The sequence below is a fragment of the Anomaloglossus baeobatrachus genome, chromosome 2, assembly GCF_048569485.1.
Source record: "Anomaloglossus baeobatrachus isolate aAnoBae1 chromosome 2, aAnoBae1.hap1, whole genome shotgun sequence".
Lineage (NCBI taxonomy): Eukaryota > Metazoa > Chordata > Amphibia > Anura > Aromobatidae > Anomaloglossus > Anomaloglossus baeobatrachus.
The window spans coordinates 64,106,341-64,124,680 of NC_134354.1; the positions used below are offsets into that span (position 1 = coordinate 64,106,341).

An 18,340-nucleotide genomic window follows, 5' to 3' on the forward strand; every position below is an offset into this window, starting at 1 on the left:
CACACTTTATTATTATTTTACCACACAACCCAGATGGCCATTTTTCTAAATAGATTCTTTGAAACCTCTTAAGAAAAAGCGGATAATGTGTAATTCAGGGGAACATTGTGGGGGTAACCTGCCGGTTGGGCCAGAGGGGGTTATAGTATAGTAATTCTATTCCCTTTAGTACTGATCCTATTCGCTCTGTGTGACGGTGCATCTGGCAGTATTACAATTCCCCGCTGTGTTATTACACATGTGACCGGAGCAGCATTTTTGAATTCTCAAGTTATAGATTCAATTTCGTATTCCCAGGCTTAGAGACCTCTGCCAAATCCTATGTGCATAGTCTGTCCTGGCACATCTCCGTGTCCCATGACCGCCACCTGTTCCCCCACACTTTACATTATAAGGTTTCACTGCCACGTCTGCCGTGCACAGTGCCAAAGAGTGAATAAATCTGACGTCGGTTAACCTTTCCGGGATGGCTGGTGCCTCTCACATCAAAAAGAAAACATCCTTTACTGCAGCATTATACATTAGCTTCTGTGCGGACAGAACTTACACAATGGTGGTCATACGCGAGACAGGGGTCAGCAAGAGGGTCCCAGAAACAGATTTTTCGGTGGAACATATATGTTATTTCAGTTGACTAGGGCTGCAAGGAACACTTATCTCACTGGGAAACAAAGAATTAGAATTTGGGCATTGGATAATTTTTAGACTGTACCCAAAAATAAACAATATCAGGCACTGTTCAACTGCTCGAGCGAGTAGCGAGCTTTTGAGAGCACACTCTCTCATCACTACTATCACTAAGGGTACGTGAACACGATCAGTGTTTTGGGTGCAGCATGCTTCAGCTGCATCCAAAACGCTGCATTGTACAGTACAAGCACAGTGTATGGGATTTCTAGAAATCCTGTGCCCATTGTGCTTGTTTGCCCCGCAGCAAACACTGACCTGCGATGCCACTTTCTGAGCCAGAGCACGTCAATTCTTTGCTGCGGAGTCGCAAGTGTCCTCCATAGGGAGAAAATAAGCAAGAGACCACAGCACCGGAAACCTGATCGTGGGCACCGGCAGCTGCGCTCTCCGGCAGAGGAATCTCGCGACCCTGAAGGTCAGGACCTGCCGCGTCCAGGATGCAGTGAGTCTTGATCGTGTGCACAAACCCTAAGAAATGGCATGTCCTACTGATATGTCATCACTTACTGGGATGGAAGTAGCACTTAAAAGCACAGCACAGGGACAGTGAGAGTAAAGACCTAGGGAGACTGTGTAAATCCTCGTAGCAGGAAGCCCAATAACAAAGACTTCACAATCACAAATCCCTGTGATCTGCCATCACCAAGATAGGAATGCCCCTTTCAATAGGCAGCAGAGTGGAGACAATTTGCGATGAGTATGAGTTAAGGCCCAGTCACACTAAACAACTTACCAGCGATCCCAACAATGATACAACCTGATAGGGATCGCTGGTAAGTTGCTAGGAGGTTGCTGGTGAGATGTCACACTGCGACGCTCCAGCGGTCCCCACCAGCAACCTGACCTGGCAGGGATCGCTGGAGCGTCGCTACACGGGTCGCTGGTGAGCTGTCACACAGGCAGATCTCACCAGCAACCAGTGACCAGACCCAGCGTTGCGTGGAAGCGATGCTGCGCTTGGTAACTAAGGTAAATATCGGGTAACCAACCCAATATTTATCTTGGTTACCAGCGCACACCGCTTAGCGCTGGCTCCCTGCACACCTAGCCACAGTACACATCGGGTTAATTACCCGTTGTGTACTCTGCTACGTGTACAGGCAGCAGGAGCCAGCTTCTGCGGACGCTGGTAATCACGGTAAACATCGGGTAACCAAGAAGCCCTTACCTTGGTTACCCGATATTTACCTTCATTAAGAAAAAAAAAAAAAGGGAAATTATTTCTTTTAGTACGGGGCAAATACTTCCCATGCCCAAAAGTCTGCTACAATTATTTCAGTATAATCAATCCTCTGAGACATAAATACATCAGTAGCACAAATTCCTCTGCCGTCCAGTCTCTGTCAATGTCTCAGTGCAAGTAAAAACTATCAGTCCGAAGACCAGGCTGTTAATCTCACAGAGCAGGGGTGCGCAATTAAATTTTCCCGAAAGATCGTGGCTGATGTGGAGGCCAAACCAATAAGCTGAAATTAATTCTGCTCAATTTTAATACAATATATCATATAAAATGTATCACTTACTATTTAGCAGATGTATGCGGCCATCCCCTTAAAAGTGCTCAAACAGCCCCCACATAGCCCCCTATATACAGTAAGAGCCCCCACGTAGCCCCCTATATACAGTAAGAGCCCCCACATAGCCCCCTATATACAGCAAGAGCCCCCACGTAGCCCCCTATATACAGCAAGAGCCCCCACGTAGCCCCCTATATACAGCAAGAGCCCCCACGTAGCCCCCTATATACAGCAAGAGCCCCCACGTAGCCCCCTATATACAGTAAGAGCCCCCACGTAGCCCCCTATATACAGTAAGAGCCCCCACGTAGCCCCCTATATACAGTAAGAGCCCCCACGTAGCCCCCTATATACAGTAAGAGCCCCCACGTAGCCCCCTATATACAGTAAGAGCCCCCTATATACAGTAAGAGCCCCCATGTAGCCCCCTATATACACAGTGAGCCCTCATGTAACTCCTATATACACAATGAGCCTCTACATACATTATGAGCCCCCTCATATCCTCCCAAGCTACATTATGAACCCATATAGTCCCATATATACATTATGAGCTACATATAGCCCCCTAAATACACTATGAGCCCCCGCATTTGTGACCTGCTAGCAGCTCCAGTGTTTCATGTAGCATGACAGATGTCACAACTCAATACAAGTCTCTTCTTGGTCTCAGAGTTGCATGAGGAGCTTGCGACGCAACGTCTGACTTATGCACAGTGAGAAATTACAGGCACAAGATGGTGCCGCAAGACCAGAACGGAGCCAAAAAAGGTATGAAAAAGCCAGAGTAAGGATTATACTGAGAGCAGGGGCTTTAGATTTAAAGCATAAGGCTGCTATCAATACGCAGCTTTCATGTGTCTTGGCTGCTTTCCCGCAGTCTTTCACGCTGCTTTTGGGTGACCTTATGCCACTCCTGGTGCAAATATTTAAGCCGATTAGGTCTTTGCGCAGGTGCAAGATTATGGTGAGCGATTTACATGACCATAATCTCGCACCTGCGAGAACACCTCATCGGCTCGCGCGAGGGCAACTATGTTTTCGGCCCCCTTTGGGACAGAGTGAACTGCGCCTGCGCAAGCTGGGAATGAATCTGCACAGGCGAGAGATTTGGCAGAGCAACGTGGATGATCACGGAGGAGTCATTCACGTTAATCTTGAAAGAAGGACGGCGAACAAGGCCAGAAGGAGGGAAAGGAGCGGAAAATGAGCCTGCCCATCTGAGCCACACAGGTAATTAGTAGCATACGTGGCGGTCACATTTTATAAAGTTATAGTCGGGGTCTGGAAGGGGAGTCAGGGCACAAGGTGCACATTCACAGAATGCAGCCCAGGAGCTGCAGAAGGGGAGACTTTTGGTTTAATACTGAAAAAACTGGTAAGGCTATGTGCACACAGTGCGTTTTTCGCGTCGTTTTTGCGCGTTTTTCGGGTGCATTTTTGGCCTCAAAACTGCATGACTTTGCTTCCCCAGCAAAGTCTATGAGTTTTCATTTTTGCTGTCCACACACAACTTTTTTTTTTTTAAGCTGCGTTTTTTAGCTTAGGGTACTTTCACACTTGCGTTATTTTCCTTCCGTTACAATCCGCCCTTTTGGGAAACAGCGGAATCCGTTAACGGATTCCGCTGTTTCCCATAGACTTGTATGGTTGACGGATTGTACCAAAAGGAGCTGCGTTGCTTCCGCTGGGCGACGCTCCGTTGCTTCCGCCCAGCGGGAGGAACGCAGCATGTAACGTTATTTTGAGCAGCGGAATCCTCTGGATTTCACTGCGCATGCTTTTTTTTTTTTTTTTTTTAAATCAAACTTTATTTTGGCTCGCGGTGGCCGAACGTTCAGCTGAGCGCCCGGCCGTCGGCAAGCGACAGCGCTCAGCTGAATGACCGGCCACCAGCATGCCCGGCCGCCGGCAAGTCACAGCGCTCAGCTGAGCGCCCGCCCGCCGGCATGCCCGGGCGCCGGCAAGTGACAGCGATCAGCTGATCACCCGGCGGCCGGCTGCAGGGAGCGATCAGCTGATCACCCGGCGGCCGGGAGCGATCAGCTGATCACCCGGCAGCGATCAGCTGATCACCCGGCAGCCGGGAGCGATCAGCTGATCACCCGGCGGGCGGGAGCGATCAGCTGATCACCCGGCGGGCGGGAGCGATCAGCTGATCACCCGGCGGCCGGCTACTGGGAGCAATCAGCTGATCACCCAGCGGCCGGCTGCAGGGAACGATCAGCTGATCGTTCACTATAGTCTGCCGCTGGTAAAACCGGGAAAAAAAAAAAAAAAAAATCAAAACGAATTGCGTTGTTTTGCAGCACCCGTTGCATCCGTTGTGTCACTATATGCAACACATCCGTTGCATCCGTTACACAACGCAATGCAACGGATACCGTTCAACGCAAGTGTGAAAGTAGCCTTAAAAAAATAAATGGACATGTTAATTCTTTCCTGCGTTTTTCTGCGTTTTCCCCCCATGCAATGCATTGGAAACACGCAGAGATCAAAAACGCAGCAAAACGCAGCCAAAACGCACAAAAACGCAGCGTCATAAAAACGCAGCATGTGCACATACCTTAAGGTAACGTCACACTAAGCAACATCGCTAGCAACATCGCTGTTGAGGCACAACTTTTGTGACGTAGCAGCGATGTTGCTAGCGATGTCGCTGTGTGTGACATCCAGCAACAACCTGGCCCCTGCTGTGAGGTCGTTGGTTGTTGCTGAATGTCCTGCGCCATTTTTTAGTTGTTGCTCTCCCGCTGTGAAGCACAGATCGCTGTGTGTGACAGCGACAGAGCAACAACTAAATGTGCAGGGAGCCGGCTTCTGCGGACGCTGGTAACCACGGTAAACATCGGGTAACCAAGAAGCCCTTCCCTTGGTTACCCGATATTTACCTTCGTTACCAGCGTCCGCCGCTCTCAGCTGTCAGTGCTGGCTCCGTGCTCTCTGCACACGTAGCCGGAGTACACATCGGGTAATTAACCCGATGTGTACTGTGGCTAGGAGTGCAGGGAACAGGAAGTGTGAGAGCGGCGGACGCTGGTAACGAACGTAAATATCGGGTAACCAAGGGAAGGGCTTCTTGGTTACCCGATATTTACCGTGGTTACCAGCGTCCCCAGAAGCCGGCTCCCTGCACACGTAGCAGAGTACACATCGGGTAATTAACCTAATGTGTACTGTGGCTAAGTGTGCAGGGAGCAAGCGCTAAGCAGTGTGCGCTGGTAACCAAGGTAAATATCGGGTTGGTTACCTGATATTTACCTTAGTTACCAAGCGCAGCATTGCTTCCACGTGTAGCGACGCTCCAGCGATCCCTGCCAGGTCAGGTTGCTGGTGGGATCGCTGGAACGTCGCTTAGTGTGACATCTCACGAGCAACCTCCTAGCAACTTACCAGCGATCCCTATCTGGTTGTATCGTTGTTGGGATCGCTGGTAAGTTGTTTAGTGTGACTGGGCCTTAACAGGTTCCCTTTAAGCATGGTGAGCTCTATCCTCATACTTGCACGCTGTATATATGGTACTTATTGTAATCCTGACTTTGATGATAATGAGCCTGATGCAATCTGTTCCTAAAAGGACAGGAAGTTAAGAGTCAAAAAAAAAACAAACAAAACAGCCAGTGGAAAAATTTCAAGATTACTAATAATGTTTGCTTTTTTTTTTTTTTTTTTTTTTTTTATAAAGATCATGAAAAAAAACAAAGTAAAAAAATTCTGTAACAAAACCCGATTTAAGGTTCTCTTTACAGTGTCTTTATGTCAAATGCTGCGGCATCCAGAATAAAGCACACACATTTCAAATGACGCATCCGATCTACGCTTCGTGCTGCCCGCTGTTTCGGTGGCATAAATCATCAAACAGGTTTGACTGAATGAGACCCTGTCTGCTGGATTTAGCACTATCAAGTAAAGCCATGGCCATAATGGCGCTGTGATGCGGATTACATGGATACCTGCAGTGAAGGAACCTAACCCTTGGTTGCTGAATAATCAACCTTTAAAGTTTTTATAATGTCAACCGTGCATCAGGGTGGGTCGTCTTCTCCTCCTCCTCCGCCCCTCGCATGCCTCCTCTAATCCTTCTACAGGTCATTGATTAGTTAGTGACGTGCCTCCTTTTTGAAATTCTGCGCTGCCACCCGATTGTACAGGCAGTCTGCAGGGTCTGCAATAAAATGTTGCCGGATACGGCGCATGCGCAAACCAAGATTTCAGCTCAATGACATCTTCGTTAAAGGGAACCTGTCAGCAGAAATTTTGCATTAAACCTAAAAGATTCCCCTTCTGCAGCTCCTGGGCTGCATTCTACAAGGTTCCTGTTGCTATTGTGCCCCCTTTTAGACCAAAATAAATACTTTATAAAGTGGTACCTTTTTGTATGCAAATCTTGTTAATCGTACACGGGGGCGGGCTGTCTGTTGTCCGTTATTCTGACTCCTGCTGCTTTACGCCGTCCCCCATCGCTCAATTTCATACCTCAGGACGCCGCCCAGTGCGCCCGAGGTCTCGCACATGCGCCGTGTCACTCTAGCGGGACTGTACACGGTGCACAGTGTGACCGCTGGTGACATGCTGCGCAGGCGTGAGACATCAGCAAGTACCCACCCATAATCTCGTGCCCGCGCTTTCCCCTCTGCCTCCATCGTTCTGCGCAAGCGCTAGCCAGATGACCCCACGTCACCTCTTTCCCATCTTGCCCTGGAGCAGGAATGGTAGGAGCGGAGCAACATAACGGTGGTGTGAAAAGCGCAGGCACGAGATTATGGGCGGGTACTTTCTGATGAAAATCACAGCTCCGCCCATAATCTCACATGTGCGCAAAACATCACCAGTGGTCACACTGTGCACAGTCCCGCTAAAGTGGCACGGCGCATGCGCGAGACCTTGGACGCACTGGGCGGCGTCCTGAGGCATGAAATTGAGTGATGGGGGACGGCGTAAAGAAGCAGGAGGCAGAATAACGGACAACAGGCAGCCCGCCCCCGTGTACAATTAACAAGATTTGCATACAAAAAGGTACCACTTTATAAAGTATTTATTTTGGTCTAAAAGGGGGCACAATAACAGGAACCTTGCTAGAATGCAGCCCAGGAGCTGCAGAGGGGGAATCTTTTAGGTTTAGTGCAAAATTTCTGCTGACATGTTCCCTTTAAGCCGAAATCTTTAATCCGGTGCCATTTTATTTCATACAGTCTGTAGAATCACAATACGCACGGTCGGCAATAAAATGTCGCCGGATGTGGCGCATGTGCAGAGCGTGATTTCAGCTTAAAGGGAACCTGTCAACAGTTTTTTTACCCTATAAGCTGCGGCCACCACCACCGGGCTCTTATATAATGCATTCTAACATGCTGTATATAAGAGCCCAGGCCGCTGTGTGGAACATAAAAAACACTCTATAATACTTACCTAAACCGGTTGCTGCGGTGGATGTGGCTCAGATGGGCGTCTTTGTCCTCCGGTGCCAGCGCCGCCTCTTTCGGACATCTTTATCTTCCTTCTGAAGCCGCGGTGCATGACGAGTCTACGTCATACACACTCGCCGATCCCGTGCATGCGCACTACAATACTTTGATGTGCCCTGCTCAGGACCTGAATGCCGGCGAGTGCGTATGACGTTGGATGTGTCATGCACCACAGCTTCAGAAGGACAAAAGAGGCGGCGAAAAAGATGTCAGAAGGAGGCGGCGGCCGCCACCGGCGGGCAAAGACGCCCATCTGAGCCACATCCACTGCAGCGACCGTAGGAGAGTATTATAAAGTGTTTTCTATGTTGTACACAGAGGCCTGGGCTCTTATATATAGCATTCTAACATACTGTATATAAGAGCCCACTGGTGGTGGCCGCAGCTTATAGGGCAAAAAACTGGTGACAGGTTCCCTTTAATGAAGAGGTCATTAAGCTGAAATCTCTCGGTCTGTGCATGCACCGCATCCGGCCACATTTTATTGAGGACAGTCTGTAGAATCACATTATGCCGGATACAGCACAAGCGCAGATTGAGATTTTGGCTAAACAAAGAGGTCATTGAGCTGAAATCTCGATCTGTGCATGCATCGCATCCGGAGACATTCTATTGAACGCCTGCAGAGTCAGACTGCGCACTCCCTGTCCACCGCTATGATGGTGGGGGTGCAGAATTACAAAACGGAAGCAGGTCAATGAAGTCAGAGGCGGCAGGATGGAGATGAAGACCCTACCCCCAAGTCCTGCTCCGATGCACGGCTGACGTCATCATGAAGACTTTAGAGGAAGATTATTCAGCAACCACAGATATCCCATGTACTCAGCCTCACAACGCCACTATGGCCATGTATTTACTTTATAGTGCTAAATCCTGCTGAAAGGTTTCTTTTAATCAATATATTTCAAGTGCAAAAAACCAAAAACCTGATACTTAGGCCGGGGCCACACGGGGCATAAGTGTGATCCTCGCATGATAATCGGCTCACGCTGGCAGCACAGCAGAGCCGCGTGTCATGCAAGTGTCCCTGCCACTGAGGTCCGACTGTGCGAGCGGACCTCAGCTCCAGGGGGCGGGCCCGGCGCTGACGAGGAGCGGGCCCGGCGCTGACGAGGAGCGGGGCCGGCGCTGACGAGGAGCGGGGCCGGCGCTGACGAGGAGCGGGGCCGGCGCTGACGAGGAGAGGGGCCGGCGCTGACGAGGAGAGGGGCCGGCGCTGACGAGGAGAGGGGCCGGCGCTGACGAGGAGAGGGGCCGGCGCTGACGAGGAGAGGGGCCGGCGCTGACGAGGAGAGGGGCCGGCGCTGACGAGGAGCGGGGCCGGCGCTGACGAGGAGCGGGGCCGGCGCTGACGAGGAGCGGGGCCGGCGCTGACGAGGAGCGGGGCCGGCGCTGACGAGGAGCGGGGCCGGCGCTGACGAGGAGCGGGGCCGGCGCTGACGAGGAGCGGGGCCGGCGCTGACGAGGAGAGGGGCCGGCGCTGACGAGGAGAGGGGCCGGCGCTGACGAGGAGAGGGGCCGGCGCTGACGAGGAGAGGGGCCGGCGCTGACGAGGAGAGGGGCCGGCGCTGACGAGGAGAGGGGCCGGCGCTGACGAGGAGAGGGGCCGGCGCTGACGAGGAGAGGGGCCGGCGCTGACGAGGAGAGGGGCCGGCGCTGACGAGGAGAGGGGCCGGCGCTGACGAGGAGAGGGGCCGGCGCTGACGAGGAGAGGGGCCGGCGCTGACGAGGAGAGGGGCCGGCGCTGACGAGGAGAGGGGCCGGCGCTGACGAGGAGAGGGGCCGGCGCTGACGAGGAGAGGGGCCGGCGCTGACGAGGAGAGGGAGGGATTCCTCCCTCTCTCCTCCGTAGTCGGCCATTGCCTTTCTCGCACTGCACGCGCGATACACCTGTGTACTGCGAGTGCAGTGCGATTTTTCTCTCACCCAATAGACTTGAATGGGTGCGAGAGAAAGAGTCTCGCATTACACCCGCAGTATGCTGCGATTGTTTTCTCGGTCCGATTAGGGCTTAGAAAATAATCGCTCATGGGTGCTGTCACACAGGCTAGAATTGGTCCGAGGGGAATGCGATGTTTTATTGCACTCCACTCGCACCGTTTTTCTCGCTGTGTGGCTTAGGCCTTATACACAAGAACCGGTATGACGACAATTCTGGACAGAGTGGCCACCTGGGTAAGTAGCCAGAATAGTGGCCATCACCCAGGTCTCCCAAAATCAGATAAGTGAGGACATCTTAAGTATGCCATTCGGGCCATGAAAGAAGACATCCGGGCGTGTAAGAGCTGGGATTTGGCCGTGGGAAAAAAAAAACCACAGGGTATGTGCCTACGATCAAGACTCATTGTGTACTGGATTCAGCAGGTCCTGACCTGTGGGGCCGCGAGTCTCCTCTGCAGGAGACCGCAGCTGCTTGTGCCCACAATCAGGGTTCGGGTGCTGTGGTCTCACTTGTGTTCTCCCTATGGAGGACAATGCGACTCCGCAGCAAACAACTGACATGCTGCGGCTCAGAAAGTTGCACCGCAGGTCAGTTTACGCTGGAGGGGGGAAAACAAGCACAGTGGGCACAGGATTTCTAGAAATGCCATCCACTGTGCTTGTACTGTACAACGCAGCGTTTTGGACGCAGCCGAAGCATGCAGCATCTAAAACGCTGTAAACACTGATCGTGTGCATGTAGCCTTCAAGTGCAGGTCACAGGCGAGTCACAAGGAGCACAATGAGGTCCTACGGGCTGCAAACATGCCTTCTGTCAGGGAACCTATACCTCCGACAGAAGGATCTACAGCGGCACGGCACCCGCCGGCCACCCCGCGGCACGCCACCCGCCGGCCACCCCGCGGAACGCCACCCGCCGGCCACCCCGCGGAACGCCACCCGCCGGCCACCCCGCGGAACGCCACCCGCCGGAAGAATAACCACCATGGCCAGGACACAGGTCACTGTACACTGCAGCAAACAAACCGCTGCATTGTGCCACCACACTGAAGGCACAAAAACTCCAGTGGTTCTGACGCTCTGATTTGTTGGCTGCCGTACAGCCCCGCACCGGCACCCTACATTTTCTGGCATAGGCCGTCTATGGTAGAGAGCAGTTACGTCCTCCCTGTAGGGCTGTGACGTAGAGATAAAGAGAATACTGCACAAATCTGTGCCAAGTACAGGTCCAACCGGACCCGGCTCCTCCAGTCGGCTTTATAACACGCACGTATTACGCCCCCACCTTTGTAAATGACCGCAGTCTACCGCTGGAGTACTCACATTAGTTTGCAAACAGCCAGGGAGTGACAGCAGCGCCCCACCCCCAGCTCCAGGATTAGGCTTCTAGACCACGAGCTGGAGTAAACAGAGCAGCCGGCAGAGCCGTCACCGCACAGCCACCGACCACCGGCTGCCCCCACCACCCCGGGGCTGTGACACCCGACCACCGGCTGCCCCCACCACCCCGGGGCTGTGACACCCGACCACCGGCTGCCCCCACCACCCCGGGGCTGTGACACCAGACCACCGGCTGTGATACCCGACCACCGGCTGCCCCCACCACCCCGGGGCTGTGACACCCGACCACCGGCTGCCCCCACCACCCCGGGGCTGTGACACCAGACCACCGGCTGCCCCCACCACCCTGGGGCTGTGACACCCGACCACCGGCTGTGACACCCGACCACCGGCTGCCCCCACCACCCCGGGGCTGTGACACCCGACCACCGGCTGCCCCCACCACCCCGGGGCTGTGACACCAGACCACCGGCTGCCCCCACCACCCCGGGGCTGTGACATCAGACTCTACGAGGATGGATCGTTGTCAGACAAGGGGCAGAAGGTCCAAAGCAAGGCCTGAGGCAACAGGGACAGCGGCTATAGGGCCAGGAGCAATGTGTCTATAGGGCCGGCAGGGTAGCGTCCATAGGGCCAGGAGCAATGGGTCTATAAGGCCGGCAGCGTAGCTGCCATAGGGCCAAGAGCAATGTGTCTATAGGGCCGGCAGCGTGGCAGCCATAGGGCCAGGAGCAATGTGTCTATAGGGCCGGCAGCGTAGCTGCCATAGGGCCAGGAGCAATGTGTCTATAGGGCTGGCAGCGTGGCGGCCATAGGGCCAGGAGCAATGTGTCTATAGGGCTGGCAGCGTGGCGGCCATAGGGCCAGGAGCAATGTTTCTATAGGGCCGGCAGCGTGGCAGCCATAGGGCCAGGAGCAATGTTTCTATAGGGCTGGCAGCATGGCGGCCATAGGGCCAGGAGCAATGTGTCTATAGGGCCCCGGCAGCATGGCGGCCATAGGGCCAGGAGCAATGTGTCTATAGGGCCGGCAGCGTGGCAGCCATAGGGCCAGGAGCAATGTTTCTATAGGGCTGGCAGCATGGCGGCCATAGGGCCAGGAGCAATGTGTCTATAGGGCCGGCAGCGTGGCGGCCATAGGGCCAGGAGCAATGTGTATATAGGGCCGGCCACTATGCATCACCCAGCTCGGCACACCCCATGTACGGCTATAGGGGGCTCTATGGCCTAAGTATTTCCCATAGGACATGATCAGTGGCTGTGCAGCGCTGCAGACTATGCTGGTGCTATACATCCAGGGTGCGGATTCTCCCCCTGCAGCAGAGGATGGCGCCGCACACACAGCACAGGCCATGCACACACTGTGCACATACTACGGGGGTGCACGGGCCGGTGGAGCAGGATATGACGGCGGTGCACGGAGGCCGGTGCACGGGTCGCGGCACGCTGGCGCTGTGCACACGGGGAGGGCGGCTCATACCTTCTGGGAGTTCTGCTGCAGGACATTTTGCTCCACGGTCATGGCCCAGCTCCTCCCCTCCTCCCGCAGCTTCTGCTGAGATCCAGAGCACGGGGCGGCGGCTGCACAGTGACCGGGTGCTCGGGCAGCGGGGCGGGCACATCAGCCGGGCACTGCGGGGGTCCGGGAGCCGGAACAGACGCCCCAACCTGACGGCAACTGCTGCTTCCTGCACCGACACCGCCCGAGCTCCCAGCGGCGGCCGCTTCACCACGCCCACTCCTCACATGTCCAGCAGGGGGCGGCCGCACTCCACAGCACTGCTGCTCCTCACATATCCAGCAGGGGGCGGCCGCACTCCACAACACTGCTACTCCTCACATGTCCAGCAGGGGGCGGCCACTCTCCACAGCACTGCTACTCCTCACATGTCCAGCAGGGGGCGGCCGCTCTCCAGCACTGCTGCGCCTCACATGTCCAGCAGAGGGCGGCCACTCTCCAGCACTGCTGCTCCTCACATGTCCAGCAGAGGGCGGCCGCACTCCACAGCACTGCTACTCCTCACATGTCCAGCAGAGGGCGGCTACTCTCCACAGCACTGCTACTCCTCACATATCCAGCAGAGGGCGGCCGCACTCCACAGCACTGCTACTCCTCACATATCCAGCAGGGGGCGGCCGCATTCCACAGCACTGCTACTCCTCACATATCCAGCAGGGGGCGACCGCTCTCCACAGCACTGCTACTCCTCACATGTCCAGCAGGGGGCGACCGCTCTCCACAGCACTGCTACTCCTCACATATCCAGCAGAGGGCGGCCGCATTCCACAGCACTGCTACTCCTCACATGTCCAGCAGGGGGCGGCCGCATTCCACAGCACTGCTACTCCTCACATGTCCAGCAGAGGGCGGCCACTCTCCACAGCACTGCTACTCCTCACATGTCCAGCAGGGGGCGGCCACTCTCCACAGCACTGCTACTCCTCACGTGTCCAGCAGAGGGCGGCCACTCTCCACAACACTGCTACTCCTCACATGTCCAGCAGGGGGCGGCCGCACTCCACAGCACTGCTACTCCTCACATATCCAGCAGGGGGCGGCCGCTCTCCACAGCACTGCTACTCCTCACATGTCCAGCAGGGGGCGGCCACTCTCCACAGCACTGCTACTCCTCACGTGTCCAGCAGAGGGCGGCCACTCTCCACAACACTGCTACTCCTCACATGTCCAGCAGGGGGCGGCCGCACTCCACAGCACTGCTACTCCTCACATATCCAGCAGGGGGCGGCCGCATTCCACAGCACTGCTACTCCTCACATATCCAGCAGAGGGCGGCCGCATTCCACAGCACTGCTACTCCTCACATGTCCAGCAGGGGGCGGCCGCATTCCACAGCACTGCTACTCCTCACATGTCCAGCAGAGGGCGGCCACTCTCCACAGCACTGCTACTCCTCACATGTCCAGCAGGGGGCGGCCACTCTCCACAGCACTGCTACTCCTCACGTGTCCAGCAGAGGGCGGCCACTCTCCACAACACTGCTACTCCTCACATGTCCAGCAGGGGGCGGCCACTCTCCACAGCACTGCTACTCCTCACGTGTCCAGCAGAGGGCGGCCACTCTCCACAACACTGCTACTCCTCACATGTCCAGCAGGGGGCGGCCACTCTCCACAGCACTGCTACTCCTCACATATCCAGCAGGGGGCGGCCGCACTCCACAGCACTGCTACTCCTCACATGTCCAGCAGGGGGCGACCGCTCTCCACAGCACTGCTACTCCTCACATGTCCAGCAGGGGGCGGCCACTCTCCACAGCACTGCTACTCCTCACATGTCCAGCAGGGGGCGGCCGCTCTCCACAGCACTGCTACTCCTCACATATCCAGCAGAGGGCGGCCGCACTCCACAGCACTGCTACTCCTCACATATCCAGCAGGGGGCGGCCGCATTCCACAGCACTGCTACTCCTCACATATCCAGCAGAGGGCGGCCGCATTCCACAGCACTGCTACTCCTCACATGTCCAGCAGGGGGCGGCCGCATTCCACAGCACTGCTACTCCTCACATGTCCAGCAGAGGGCGGCCACTCTCCACAGCACTGCTACTCCTCACATGTCCAGCAGGGGGCGGCCACTCTCCACAGCACTGCTACTCCTCACGTGTCCAGCAGAGGGCGGCCACTCTCCACAACACTGCTACTCCTCACATGTCCAGCAGGGGGCGGCCGCACTCCACAGCACTGCTACTCCTCACATATCCAGCAGGGGGCGGCCGCTCTCCACAGCACTGCTACTCCTCACATGTCCAGCAGGGGGCGGCCACTCTCCACAGCACTGCTACTCCTCACGTGTCCAGCAGAGGGCGGCCACTCTCCACAACACTGCTACTCCTCACATGTCCAGCAGGGGGCGGCCGCACTCCACAGCACTGCTACTCCTCACATATCCAGCAGGGGGCGGCCGCATTCCACAGCACTGCTACTCCTCACATATCCAGCAGAGGGCGGCCGCATTCCACAGCACTGCTACTCCTCACATGTCCAGCAGGGGGCGGCCGCATTCCACAGCACTGCTACTCCTCACATGTCCAGCAGAGGGCGGCCACTCTCCACAGCACTGCTACTCCTCACATGTCCAGCAGGGGGCGGCCACTCTCCACAGCACTGCTACTCCTCACGTGTCCAGCAGAGGGCGGCCACTCTCCACAACACTGCTACTCCTCACATGTCCAGCAGGGGGCGGCCACTCTCCACAGCACTGCTACTCCTCACGTGTCCAGCAGAGGGCGGCCACTCTCCACAACACTGCTACTCCTCACATGTCCAGCAGGGGGCGGCCACTCTCCACAGCACTGCTACTCCTCACATATCCAGCAGGGGGCGGCCGCACTCCACAGCACTGCTACTCCTCACATGTCCAGCAGGGGGCGACCGCTCTCCACAGCACTGCTACTCCTCACATGTCCAGCAGGGGGCGGCCACTCTCCACAGCACTGCTACTCCTCACATGTCCAGCAGGGGGCAGCCGCTCTCCACAGCACTGCTACTCCTCACATGTCCAGCAGGGGGCGGCCGCACTCCACAGCACTGCTACTCCTCACATGTCCAGCAGGGGGCAGCCGCTCTCCACAGCACTGCTACTCCTCACATGTCCAGCAGGGGGCGGCCGCACTCCACAGCACTGCTACTCCTCACATGTCCAGCAGAGGGCGGCCACTCTCCACAGCACTGCTACTCCTCACATGTCCAGCAGGGGGCGGCCACTCTCCACAGCACTGCTACTCCTCACGTGTCCAGCAGAGGGCGGCCACTCTCCACAACACTGCTACTCCTCACATGTCCAGCAGGGGGCGGCCACTCTCCACAGCACTGCTACTCCTCACGTGTCCAGCAGAGGGCGGCCACTCTCCACAACACTGCTACTCCTCACATGTCCAGCAGGGGGCGGCCACTCTCCACAGCACTGCTACTCCTCACATATCCAGCAGGGGGCGGCCGCACTCCACAGCACTGCTACTCCTCACATGTCCAGCAGGGGGCGACCGCTCTCCACAGCACTGCTACTCCTCACATGTCCAGCAGGGGGCGGCCGCACTCCACAGCACTGCTACTCCTCACATGTCCAGCAGGGGGCGACCGCTCTCCACAGCACTGCTGCTCCTCACATGTCCAGCAGGGGGCGGCCGCACTCCACAGCACTGCTACTCCTCACGTGTCCAGCAGAGGACGGCCACTCTCCAGCACTGCTGCTCCTCACATGTCCAGCAGGGGGCGGCCGCTCTCCACAGCACTGCTACTCCTCACATGTCCAGCAGGGGGCGGCCACTCTCCACAGCACTGCTACTCCTCACATGTCCAGCAGGGGGCGGCCACTCTCCACAGCACTGCTACTCCTCACATGTCCAGCAGGGGGCGGCCGCACTCCACAGCACTGCTACTCCTCACATGTCCAGCAGGGGGCGGCCACGCTCCACAGCACTGCTACTCCTCACATGTCCAGCAGGGGGCGGCCGCTCTCCACAGCACTGCTGCTCCTCACATGTCCAGCAGGGGGCGGCCACTCTCCACAGCACTGCTACTCCTCACATGTCCAGCAGGGGGCGGCCACTCTCCACAGCACTGCTACTCCTCACATGTCCAGCAGGGGGCGGCCGCTCTCCACAGCACTGCAACTCCTCACATGTCCAGCAGGGGGCGGCCGCACTCCACAGCACTGCTACTCCTCACATGTCCAGCAGGGGGCGGCCACGCTCCACAGCACTGCTACTCCTCACATGTCCAGCAGGGGGCGGCCGCTCTCCACAGCACTGCTGCTCCTCACATGTCCAGCAGGGGGCGGCCGCACTCCACAGCACTGCTACTCCTCACATGTCCAGCAGGGGGCGGCCACGCTCCACAGCACTGCTACTCCTAACATGTCCAGCAGGGGGCGGCCGCACTCCACAGCACTGCTGCTCCTCACATGTCCAGCAGGGGGCAGCCGCTCTCCACAGCACTGCTACTCCTCACATGTCCAGCAGGGGGCAGCCGCTCTCCACAGCACTGCTACTCCTCACATGTCCAGCAGGGGGCGGCCGCACTCCACAGCACTGCTACTCCTCACATGTCCAGCAGGGGGCGGCCACTCTCCACAGCACTGCTACTCCTCACATGTCCAGCAGGGGGCGGCCACTCTCCACAGCACTGCTACTCCTCACATGTCCAGCAGGGGGCGGCCGCACTCCACAGCACTGCTACTCCTCACATGTCCAGCAGGGGGCGGCCACGCTCCACAGCACTGCTACTCCTCACATGTCCAGCAGGGGGCGGCCGCTCTCCACAGCACTGCTGCTCCTCACATGTCCAGCAGGGGGCGGCCACTCTCCACAGCACTGCTACTCCTCACATGTCCAGCAGGGGGCGGCCACTCTCCACAGCACTGCTACTCCTCACATGTCCAGCAGGGGGCGGCCGCTCTCCACAGCACTGCAACTCCTCACATGTCCAGCAGGGGGCGGCCGCACTCCACAGCACTGCTACTCCTCACATGTCCAGCAGGGGGCGGCCACGCTCCACAGCACTGCTACTCCTCACATGTCCAGCAGGGGGCGGCCGCTCTCCACAGCACTGCTGCTCCTCACATGTCCAGCAGGGGGCGGCCGCACTCCACAGCACTGCTACTCCTCACATGTCCAGCAGGGGGCGGCCACGCTCCACAGCACTGCTACTCCTCACATGTCCAGCAGGGGGCGGCCGCACTCCACAGCACTGCTACTCCTCACATGTCCAGCAGGGGGCAGCCGCTCTCCACAGCACTGCTACTCCTCACATGTCCAGCAGGGGGCGGCCGCACTCCACAGCACTGCTACTCCTCACATGTCCAGCAGGGGGCGGCCGCACTCCACAGCACTGCTAGTCCTCACATGTCCAGCAGGGGGCGGCCGCTCTCCACAGCACTGCTACTCCTCACATGTCCAGCAGGGGGCGGCCGCACTCCACAGCACTGCTACTCCTCACATGTCCAGCAGGGGGCGGCCACGCTCCACAGCACTGCTACTCCTCACATGTCCAGCAGGGGGCGGCCGCTCTCCACAGCACTGCTACTCCTCACATGTCCAGCAGGGGGCGGCCGCATTCCACAGCACTGCTACACCTCACATGTCCAGCAGGGGGCGGCCGCATTCCACAGCACTGCTACTCCTCACATGTCCAGCAGGGGGCGGCCGCATTCCACAGCACTGCTACTCCTCACATGTCCAGCAGAGGGCGGCCACGCTCCACAGCACTGCTACGCCTCACATGTCCAGCAGGGGGCGGCCACGCTCCACAGCACTGCTACGCCTCACATGTCCAGCAGGGGGCGGCCACGCTCCACAGCACTGCTACTCCTCACATGTCCAGCAGGGGGCGGCCGCTCTCCACAGCACTGCTACTCCTCACATGTCCA

The 18,340-nt window shown here is 57.1% G+C and overlaps 1 protein-coding gene across 2 annotated transcripts in view; it reads right to left on the reverse strand.

The window, feature by feature from the left end:
- USP25 (ubiquitin specific peptidase 25) overlaps nucleotides 1-12,692 on the reverse strand; it is a 274,636-nt gene extending 261,944 nt beyond the window's left edge. For both annotated transcript variants that reach the window (XM_075335070.1, XM_075335071.1), the window contains exon 1: nucleotides 12,434-12,692. In XM_075335070.1, the coding sequence (XP_075191185.1) occupies nucleotides 12,434-12,475 (42 nt within the window). In that variant the 5' untranslated portion in view covers nucleotides 12,476-12,692. The remainder of the gene's footprint in view (nucleotides 1-12,433) is intronic.
- Between the last annotated feature and the right edge of the window lie 5,648 nt (nucleotides 12,693-18,340).